This window comes from Anomalospiza imberbis, chromosome 18 (assembly GCF_031753505.1).
Source record: "Anomalospiza imberbis isolate Cuckoo-Finch-1a 21T00152 chromosome 18, ASM3175350v1, whole genome shotgun sequence".
In the NCBI taxonomy this organism is placed as follows: Eukaryota; Metazoa; Chordata; class Aves; order Passeriformes; family Viduidae; genus Anomalospiza; species Anomalospiza imberbis.
Genome location: NC_089698.1, coordinates 9,859,870 through 9,870,882, shown reverse-complemented (window position 1 = coordinate 9,870,882; position 11,013 = coordinate 9,859,870). Strand labels below are relative to the sequence as shown.

The 11,013-nt window shown below is 54.5% G+C and overlaps 1 protein-coding gene across 1 annotated transcript in view; it reads right to left on the bottom strand.

Moving 5' to 3' along the window:
* Positions 1-362: 362 nt before the first annotated feature.
* RBM19 (RNA binding motif protein 19) overlaps positions 363-11,013 on the bottom strand; it is a 51,944-nt gene continuing 41,293 nt past the window's right edge. The window contains exons 24-25 of the mRNA XM_068208944.1: positions 7,811-7,924; positions 363-751 (exon numbers count right to left, since the gene is read on the bottom strand). Coding sequence (XP_068065045.1) covers positions 7,833-7,924 — 92 coding nt within the window. The 3' untranslated portion in view covers positions 363-751; positions 7,811-7,832. The remainder of the gene's footprint in view (positions 752-7,810; positions 7,925-11,013) is intronic.

Here is an 11,013-nt window from a genome sequence, read left to right as displayed (position 1 = left end):
AAAGCAAAGCCTCTTTCCCTTTGAAAGCTGAGAAGGGAGAGACGGGAGGCGACTGCCTGGGAGCGGGGACAGAAATGACACAGGCACAAAGCCCAGCACAGCAAAGCCCAGGCCTCCCTCCTAAACTGCTCTTATCTCCCTATCGGCCCCAAAAACTACCTGGCTGTGGAGAAGAAACAAAGCCAAACAAAGCCCAGATGTGGCTCAGTTTGGGTAACTAAAACTATGGTTTTTAATGTACAGGAATTAATGCTCTTATTTCCCTATCGGCCCCAAAAATGCTCCCATCTCCCTAATGGCCCCAAAAAACTACCTGGCTGTGGAGAAGAAACAAAGCCAACCAAAACTGAGAGATGGCTCAGTTTGGGAAACTAAAAATATGGTTTTTAATGTACAGAATGTGGTTTTTAATGTACAGGAATTATTTAATTCAGACATTAAGAGCAGGTTCTGTCAGAGTCCCTGGGTCAGCAGGGAAGTGTCCATTGCTCCAGGTTCCTCTTCCCTCAGGTTGGGCTGAGATGAAGGGAATCACTCCCTGCCTGGATTTAAGTGATGCTCTGGAGCTGCCAGCAGATAAGGGTTTTCCTTCCTCTCTGAGTTTAAAGTCTGCTTCAAAGGCTGGGAATTCCAGGACCTGGACACATGGCATAAATCAGCCCTTGGGTTCACAGCATGAGTGGACTCTACTGGCAACAAGTGGGCTGGCTCCTCATGGAGGCTTCTCCTGCTCCATCCATCAGCCAGAGACCTGAGAAGGTGGGGAAAAAACATTAATTCCAGGTAGCAGCCCCCTCAGCAGGACAGCGAGGGGACACGAGCCGGGCTGGGGGGACACTGAGCTGGGATGGAGAGCCCAGGAGGAGCTGAGATCCCGGGACACTTCCATGGATAGGGATGCACAGAGGCAGAGAGGGGGGAGATCAGGAATGGGATGGGGGGAGGAAGGGGAGCAAAGAAAGGAGGGAAGCAGGAGAAGGGCAGGCAGGGAAGCAGGGTGGGGGGAGAGGGAAGGAGCCTGTGCGTGCCCATCTGGGCCATGCATCACATTGAAATTGTCCCGCATTAAAAATTCACCAGCCAGTGAATTTTCAAGGGATTTGTAGTAATTAGATGACAAAATGCTGGCAAATCTCAGGCTTGCCAAAGATGTTACTCAGGGGTCAAAGACTCGACACTTTTGGCTGGGTAATTTGTAAGTGTCAATCACACTCAGCCATCAGAGGGAAAGGAGAGATCCAAGGGCTGAATCCTAACGAAGTCCAAGGCTCCTGCCTGCTGAGGCCCCCTCCTGCTGCCACCCAGGCCTGAGACCCCCAGCTGAAACCACACGGGGCTGATTTAGTTTCTCATTTTTTAAATGACAAGAAGAAACTTCCCAGGTTTCGTTTTTCAGCAGGGAGAGCTCCTGCTCTGCTCTGCAGCTGCCTGGGCTGCTGTGCCTGTCCTGTTTATCTTGCTGGGGGGCAGAACGGGCTGTGACCCCCCGGGCTGATGCCTCTGCAGCCCTGCACCAGTTCTTCTGCCACGTGGCTGGAATTGCTCCTGGGACAGTCCACCCTGCTGCTTCCTGGGGTTGACACACTGGGCTGAGTTAGGCTAAAAATGGAATTAAAGCATCTCCTGCCTCCTTCCTGCCTCCCCATTGGGAGTCACAGAGACTTTGGGGCCACCAAAACGACCCCATGGGTTGTGTCTGCCTGTGCTGGCTCTGTTGGAAAACGCAGGTTCATTCAGATCCACAGGACTCTCCCAGCCCTGGGCTGGAGGAGGGGCCCACCTCAGGCTGAGCCCATGGCAGCAGCTCATCCCACACACCCACCCAGAGCCCCGGGAAGAAAAGAAATTTCAAAGTTTTCTGCATCATCAGCTTAAAACCAAACCACAAAATGCAAAAAATAATGCTTTGCCCAAAACACCAGGGGAGATCCCTGTCCCAGCCAGGTGTGACGCTCCAGTGTGGGCTCAGCCTTGCTGAGGCTGAGGTTAAGCCTGGGCTTTGCTGCTGGGTTTTGGCGGGGGAGGATGGCTCTGAGAGGGTGGCTGCCTAGCCCCAGATCTCTCCTGGAGGGATTTTTGCCTTTTGTGGTCTGGTTTCTAAGCTGATGAAGTAGAAAAGCCCTGGATTTATGAGCCCCACCAGCACCAGGGGGATGGCTGTTATCAGGGGCTACACTTACCTCCAAAAAGATTTGGTCTCACCAAATGTAGGAGAGGCAGGAGCCTGCTTTACTCTCCATCTCTCATGCTCCTAAAGCTGTTACCCCTGCTAAACCCCACCTCCAGTTTTGGGCTATGAGGGATGACTGAAGCTGTCAGGGAGGGATGGGGAGGTCCTGGCCATCAGCTCTGAGGTGCTGAGTTATCAAACAGCACCCATCACACCCCAAGGAGAAGCACTGCACATCCCAAACCCCCTTCCACTGAAAGAAGCCAAGTCCCAGAGGAAAGGAAGCTAAAGGAGGTTTGTTTGCTCCATCCCTCCCAGTGTGCTGGATTCGGGGAGTGTTCTTAATCCAGGGAGGGGAGAGATGGGAAAGGGAGGGAAAGGGCAGGAGGGAAATGGCCTCTGGACAGAGCTGCTGTGGTTTAGGTGAATGCAGAGCCATTCCTTGCTGCAGGCCAGCAGCACTGGGAGAGCTGGAAAAGAAGGCATGCAGCAGTGTGATGTTCTCCAGCCACTGTGCTGCCCCAGACAGGGGAGCTGAGGGGACTGGGAATGTGGCTGGAGATTCCTCTTCAATTTCCAAAGTCATTCAGCAGCTGCAAAACACCCTGCAGGGGCAGCCTTCCTCCAGCTCCTTACCAGCTGCACTTCCAGCTCCTACTCCACATATTTAAATAGCCCAAATCATGAGCTGAGGTCTGCAGGGGGTCTGGGCTGAGGGGTTTTTCCATGGTTTTATCTTCACTTGATCTAACAGTGCCATCAGATGCTGCTGGAAGGATATTTGTTGGGAAGCAGCAGGGAAGGACTCTGCCTGTCACTGCTCTGTCCAGTGCTGGGCAGTTGGGAGCTATTCCCTGCTCACAGGGGGTGCCCATGGGATGTTTCCTGCCTGTCAGAGCTTGCTGCTGGCAGATGAAGACCCCCCAGCCCCACCCCACTGCAGCTGAACACAGCTCCTACCACTGCCCTGCTTGCTCTTGCAGGAGAAAATGAACCAGAAAACGCCAAATTTTAGTTGAGGGAACCCAAAGAAAACTTTTTCTCCCCCAGATCACCTCTCCTGACACTCTTACTGCCCTTTCTGCCCTCCCACTCTGTCCCAGCAGCTTTGCTAAACCCTGAGCTGGGGATGATGTCACATGTGGGGACCTGGTGATGCTGGCTCTGTACCCCCTGGTCATCACTCATCCTCAGCAGCCCACCATGGTCCTGGGGCTGGAACAGAGAGACAAATCTAATTACATGGCACTAATTATGGACTGTGGAAGGCAGGGACTGTGCTCCTGCAGCTCCCAAGGGAGGTGAGACACTCCCTTCTCCAGGATGCTGCCCACCTCCCTGCTCCTGCGCTGCTGGCATCACTTCCCGTTTGTCACCAATTCAGGTCACACCCTGCACACCCCCAGCGTCTGCTGTGCTCTGCCTCCCTTCCCAGCTCCAGTTTGGGGTGAAAGCCTCCCTGATTAGCCAGTTTGGATCCCTATTTACTGTGAATTACTGAGCCTGATTATTATTCATGGCTGGCGAAGGCTGAGCTCTCAAGCCCGGCCATGCGGTTTCTCTTCCTCTCCAATGCATATATTTAGGGAAAACAGGAGACAGAGTGCCTCAGTCAGGGAAGCTGCACGCTGCCTCCTCCTCCTCCTCCTCCTTCTCCTGCTGTATTTCCTGCTGAGGAAGGCACTGGTGGATGCTGGAATGTGGTGCCAAACAGTGGTCATGCTGTGACCCAGGGTAAAGTCCAGATGTGTTGGAATATTGGTCCCTTCCAACTCGGCTTCTCTTGGGATTCTGGAATTAAGGAGAAGATCCCCAAATCTCCCAGCCAGCATTCAAGTCAACTCTCTCAATCTGCATTTGCAAATTCTTCCTGAAGTCCAACCTGAAGCTCCCTCTGGAGATTCCAGAGCTCCTGGAGTCAGCAGCTGGGCTGGAAAGCGGCAGGCAGGACACAGGGGATGCAGGATCTTCCTGCAGCCCTGCAAAGGGGGAATGAATGGCACTTACTGTGCCTGCTTGGCCTTTGAGTGCTTCCCCAACCTCATTCCATGGGACACACCTGGGAGGAAGACCAGGGAAGATGGGCCTGAAGGGATGAGAAGAGCTGGAATTCCTGAATTGTAGGAGCAGTGCAGTGGTGAAAAGAAACCACCAAGAGCTCACAGATGCTGCCTGCCTGTCCCTGCCAGCTCTCCTGCCATCTCCTGTGGCACAGAGAAGAAAACACAGATGGTGGTCAGGAGCTTTCCAAAGGGAATGGGCCACTTTGGGCACTCACAGGGCACCATGGCACAGCAGAGGGGCTGGCAGTGCCCAGCAGACCCAGGCTCTCTGGAGATCCTCCATGCCTCACCTTGCTTTGCTGGCTGTGCCCATAAGGAGATAAAAGCCCACACAGGCCTCTGGCAACAGGCAGTAATGAGGGAGAGCTGCTTCTACATTAAAACCCCTTAACCCTCTCATTCACTGCATTTGAATAATATCCTAATCCAATTGCAGAGCTGGCCCTGGGGAGGGGGATCTGCAGCATGCCTGGGGAGCAGCTGCAGCCACCACAGCTCCTGCTCCTGTCCAGCTCGCCAGGGTTTCACCCTGGGTGAAGCTGTCAGAACCTGGCAGACACCCACTGGCCAAGGCAGAGGGCTTCAAGCCCCCAGGGACCCTGCACCATATCCCAGCAGCCAGAACTGTGTGTAAAGCACTGGTTTGAGCTCTCTGGTGGGGAGAGCAGAGGATGAGCACAGCTCAGAGAGCCCATCTGGGGTGGCTGTACCCCAGCTCTCATCTGCAGAGCCAGGGCTGATGGATGACTCTGCCTTGGAGCTGCTCATTTTCTCTGCCACCAGCACAGCCTGGCTACAGCACTCACACCCCAAAAAGGCCACCCAGATGAGCATCTCACCCACCCTGTGCCCAGCTCTGCCCAGGGAGCACAGGGCAGCTGAGGGGTGACAAGCACACACGGTGACACTGACCCTGGGGTGTCAAGAGCCAGCAGAACGAGGGGGACAGGGCTACAGCTCATCCCAGCCCAGTTATAACCGTCAGTGTGCAATCACTTGGTACAGACAAAACCTTCCTGAATAGCAGGAAAGAAACTATTCCCCCTCCCAAAGCAAACAAGAGCACTGCAGCAGCACTGCTGAGGTTAAGGACCAGGGGGAGGCTGTTCCTTGCTTTAGCTCCGTGGACAGGTAACAGAGTTTGCATTATTTTATCATTAGGACTGCTTCAGATCAGGGGGAAAAAAGAAAACAGCCAGTGGGGAGTGCTGAATTTCTGCAGACCTACTTAAGTGATCATTTTAATTCAGGTGTAAGCTCGTTTTTAGAAAATTCCTGCTGTAATTTTAGGGGTGCAACGTGTGTGATTCTCAATACGCAACAAAGAAGTGGAGCAGGAATTAACTCCAACTGTTCTCCAGAGCTGTGATCAGCACTTCCATAATTAATGTCCAGGCACATATATATCTGTGTACACATACACAGCCCCCCCCCGCTCACATCAAACAGATTTCCTTGATACCAAATTGCCTGAAAAATTAACCAATGTCAAACTGCTTCACAAGATAAGTATCATTAAGGGAAAAAGAAAATCTTCATTATGTTTGAAGGTACAGGGAAAAAAAAAAACCCTCATGAATGTTTTCCAGCCTGTTCCCAGCCTGGGAAATAACATGTTTTAAAACATATCAAAGGGTTAAATTAATTTTCATTAAAATTTAAATTTGAGAAGGCTCCCTCTCTTCTTTCCTCCCTCCTCCCCCTTTGAACGTTTGACTGGCAACCATTTCATATTTCAATCTCGGCAGAACAAATTGAATTAGATGTTGAAACCAAACTCTGCTCTGTTCTCTAAAGCCTACATGCTCTGCTTGTGCTAATCCTTTTCGTCGCCGCTGCAGACCTCAGAGACACTCAGCAAGAAACCTGCCCTGCCACAAAAGACAATGAAGGGAAAGAGGAAAAAAAAAAAGAAAAAACAGGAAAAAAAAAACCCCACAGGAAAATCCAAGCCCAACCTGCAATGCTGCAGAGCTTTGCTGAAATCATGTGCTGGGTGATGCATGTGCCTGGAGGGGACCCTGCCCAGCTTCTCTGTCCTCTGTGCTGGCCAGGGGCTGGTCCTGCACAGCCAGGATGGTCAAACATCTCTGCTGAACTGAAATTTAACTTGGCTAAGGCTGAGGTTTCCCTGCAGTGACGCCCTGGTGCAGAGCTGTGCCAGTGCTGGGGCAGGTGGTGAAGGCAGTGGGGAACAGGGACAGGAATGCCACTCGTCAATGACGAGCAAAAAAAGGGGAATAAAGCTTGTCACTACTTCAGGTGACACTGCCACCCCCTCTGACAGTGCTGCTTCCACACCTGTGCCTCAGTTTTTCCCCCTGCCGCACAGCTGGTGCTGCTGTACAGGATGAGGGTTTCACACCACAGCCCTGAGACATCCCAAAGGGCTATTCCTGAATTTTTCTCTGTCCCCTGAGCCAGCACTGCCAGGTCCTGGCAGGAGGGTTTGGGAAGCCTCTCAGTGGCAGCAGCAGGGCTCTGGAGCTGCAGCACAGTCTGGGGGACCAGCAAGGGGTGTCACACCTCTGGTCCCTGAGCAGGAGCTCAGCCTGGGACTGCAGCTCAGTGCTGAGCCCTGTTCTTGGAATTCTGCAGAAAATGTGGTGGTGGAATGTGGGCTAGGACACATCTGTAAGCACAGGGCTGGGCTCTGGCCAGCACCATGTGCCCTGGCCCTTGGGCTGCCTGCTGGACAAGGTGTGCACAGCACACACACCTGGAGGCATCCCCAAATCAGAGTTGGACAGATGGCACCCCAAAGCGCTGGCACTCCTGTGGTGGCCCTGCATGGAGCAGGCAGTGCTGGTTTAACCCAGCTCAGATGCTGTGAACAGGGTCCCGTCAGATACTCGGGGTTTCCACTGTGGCCACAAACACAAAGGACACCATGAGCCCACCTCCCCTCTCCTGAACTCACACAGGGTGAGCTCGGGGATCTCAAAAGGGTCAGAGGGGCTGGCAGGACTGCAGGGTTTGACCTCAGGGAGCCATTTCATCCTGGCTCCCTCCTGCCATCCCACATTTTCCAGCCTTGAGATGCTGCACCAAGACACACCAAGGAGGAGTGATGGCAGCCAGGACTCACTTGGGTGTGGAGGTTTTGGTGCTGGCAGGGAAAAGGCCTTTGCCAAACTATCTGTGACATGGTGGCAGCTGCAGGTTGGTGTCCAAACAGGGATTTTGATTTTTTGGCAGCCCATCTGTTCTCCCCCCGCCACAGGGAGGGACAATTCACACCCTGACAGCGATTCCTGCTGCAGCAGAAATTCTGCTGCTTTCCCCTGGGGGGATGCCAACAGCCAGGGGAGCACACAGAACATACTCAGGGCATGCACTCACTTCAACACTGGGCTCAAACCGAGCCAAATCTGGGCTGTAACCCCTGGGACCACAGACAGGAGACTCTGGGGTCACACGGGGGAGAGGCAAAGGGTTGGATTCCTGCTTGGAGGCTGCTGAGCCTTTGGAATTCCACCTTCTCCTGCCCTGGCGCGACTGACCCTGCAGCAAGCCAGGACACCGTGATCTTTAGGGCCAGCTGTGCCCACCCTGGCCCCACTGCCCCAGTACCCACCTTAGCAGACCCCAGGCAGCTGTTAGATGTCCTCATCCTTGTTATTGTCCCCCTCTTCCAGGTGCGCCATGATTTCATTCAAAATCTCCGATCGTTTCTTCTTCTTTGGGGAGTCTGTCCAGGCCCAGGTGGGAGTGAAGGAGGGGGAAGAGAAAAGCAAAAATTACAACCTGGTCCCACCTTGGGAGGGGCTGAGGGGGCTGGACGGAACAGGATACCCTTCCAGGTGAACATCATCAGTATCATCTACTTCTCCTCCCCAGGCAGGTCCTGGAAGGAGCTGGGATTCCAATACCTCCCACCCGTGCTTTAGTTCACAGGCTGGGAGCAAACAGCAGATGGTGATGCCAACCCTTCCTGCTGACCCCAATTCACCATGGAATTCACAGTCTCCCTGTGGAAAAGTGGCTGCAAGCCTAACCAGGAGCTCATCAGGGATCTTGGCAGGACACCACCCTGGCTGAGACCACCCCATCCCAGCAGCCCAGTGCACATCCCCACCTGGGTGGGACCATGTCCCTGCTCTGCCCTTCCTGCCCCACAGCGCTGCCCTGGCACTGCCCAGCTCCCAGGGGACAGGGGGGAAGCCTGAGGGGCTGCCAGCACCTGAGGGAACATCCCAACCCCGGCTCTGAGGTGACAAAGCCATTTGGTCCCTGATCTGAGGCTGACATCCTCCTTTATGGTGGGCAAGCAGTGCCCTCCCGGCAGGAGCCGTGGCACAGCCCCCTCTCCCCCCTGGCTCCCCAGCTCGCTCGCAGCACATGGAGAACAGCTGTTTAAATCCTGCTTTCAGACATCAAAAGCCTCGCTGGGTTTCTCAAACAAACAAACATACCATAGGACTAAAGAAAAGGTGTAAAATAAATAAATGGAACAAGCTGTGCATTTTCTTTTAGTATTACAGCTGCTGCGGGAGATAAACAACAAGTAAATGTCACAAAACATCAATACAGAAGAAATTAACCTGACAAAAGCTCACATCCCCCCCCCCCTCCCGCCTCCCCCCAACTCCCAACAATTTTGCATTTCTGGAGTTCCCATCTAATGATTTTATTTTTCAATTAATTCCTTGACAGAGAGCCAGAACCTGCCTCCCTTCTCCCTGGGGGCTGTGGGGATGGTAGGGGGATGAGGGTGCTGAGGGACCCTACTACCCTCCCAGCACCCACCCCACCGAGCTCAGGGGAGCCATGGGGCCCACAAGGTGCCACCCCAAGACCCTCCAGCAGCTCTTCCCAGTTCAATCACCCAAAGGCACAAGGGATAACCCACCCTGGAGGAAGGTGCCAGCTCAGCAGTTCTCCCCCTCCTTTATTCTGCTCCCAGCTCTCCTGCTTTGGAATGGCATCAAATGTGGTCTCATCTCCCAGATCCACTGTAGGAGCATGTCCTGTACCTGCCAGCCCTTCCCAGCCAGACCCTGGCAGGCCCCTCAGGGAGATCCCACAGTGCTGAGGCTGCACAGCAGAGGAGAAGGTGGATATGGGGCACTGGGTGCACAGGGAGCATCCCTGAGCAGAGCAGCACCTGCCATGGCACGGGCAGGGGTCTGGCAGGGAAATTCCCCCACTGCATCCCCCAGATTCACCAGCTCGGCCACGGCGAGCACCAGCAGCACCCCCCTCTTGTCTAACGAGGGGAAAATAAAAACCCAGGAGGGTGGGGAAGCGAATTGGTTCGACTTCCTTCCGTTCTGCTGCTCCAAGCTGGTTAAGGTTTGCCGCTAACGATCCCATTTGCTTCCTTTAAACAATGGGCAAAGCCGGCGGGGGTGGGCCGGGAGGGGGATTACCACGGGATTAGAACGTGGCAGGGTTGTGGATGCCACGCTAATCCTGCAGGGTTTTACTCTCCGGCTCCAGCATGTGTTTGCATTAGTTACAGATGCTCTCGAGAAAAAAAAAATTTAAAAAAAAAAAAAAAAAAAGGAAAGGACAAAGGAGAAAGAAGGGAGCCCAGCGGTTGGGAGGTGAGGGAAAAGGAAACCTGGGGGTCTGCGGCCAAAGGAGGAGCGATCTGGCAAAGGGGATGGAGGCAGGAAGACTTTCCCCACCCCGCCGGGAGGATCAGGACCATGCCTTCCCTGGCAACCCCCTGCTTCCAGCAACAACTGTAAATAAGCAGGGATGAGCCGCAGCGGGGCTCGGCTGCTTTACAGCCACCCACAGCCCTCACAGCTGAACCCCCTCCTCACACACCCCCCTCATCCACCCTCCCCATCACAACCCCCCCACAAGTCGTTGCTTCCCCTCCCGGCGTGGCGAAATTCCCCATCTGTCAATTTAATTCTTTGATCGATGGGAAGGAGCAGGAAAAGCGGCCCGGCACAGCTGGCTGCCCAAGTTAGGCCTGGCGGGAGAGCGGCGGCCGCGCCGGAGCCGGCTGCGGAGCACGAGGCATTGTCATTTAGTGGGATTGGGAGCCAGAGCCTTCCCTGCACGGCCCCGGGCTCCCGGGAGACAGCAGGGCATGCGAGGGGGTGGGCAGTGCCTGCCAACCTCCCCCCAGCACGGAGCTGGGGGAGGAAAGGGGGTGGGAGCTGTTCCCAGCCCTGTGGGGAGCGGTGGCTCCGTGATTTGGGGATGCAGGGGCGAGTCTGGAGTGCTCCCCCTGCACAGGGCGCAGATCCACGGCTGCCCCTTGCCCCAGGGCTGCAAATTCAGCTGCTGGGCAGCGGCATCTCTTGGTCCCAGAGCCAGGACAGCCACCCTGCTGGTTTCCAAAGCCTCAGTGATCCTTGTTTTCCAAAGGGGGGATCCCCCTGCCCAAGCCGGGCCGAGATGCTGCTGCTGGCAGCGTTTGTCACCTGTCCCTGCCCTGCTGTGGCATTTGTCACAGCCCTGCTCTAGGTTATTCCAGGGACAACTGTTGGCCAAGCTTTCCCTGGCTTCTCCTTCCCACATTAAGAGTGGTAATTTCATCCACACAGGCTGTCCCTGGCCAGGCCCTGGGGCCCTCCAGCCACCTTGCAGCACTGGTCCTCCAAATTAAACGTGGGGTGCAAACAAAACTCAAAGTGTCTTTTTTTTTTTTTTTTTTAATCCCTAATAGAAGAGCCTCCTGTCCCAGGATGAAGAGCAGATACTCTCAGAAATGAGCAATAAGCCTTAAACCCCTCCCAGACTGTGCTGGGAGCCAGCATGGAAGGCAGGGCTGAGGTGCCAGGCCTCAGGGCTGGGCTGTGGCTTCACTCCTGACAC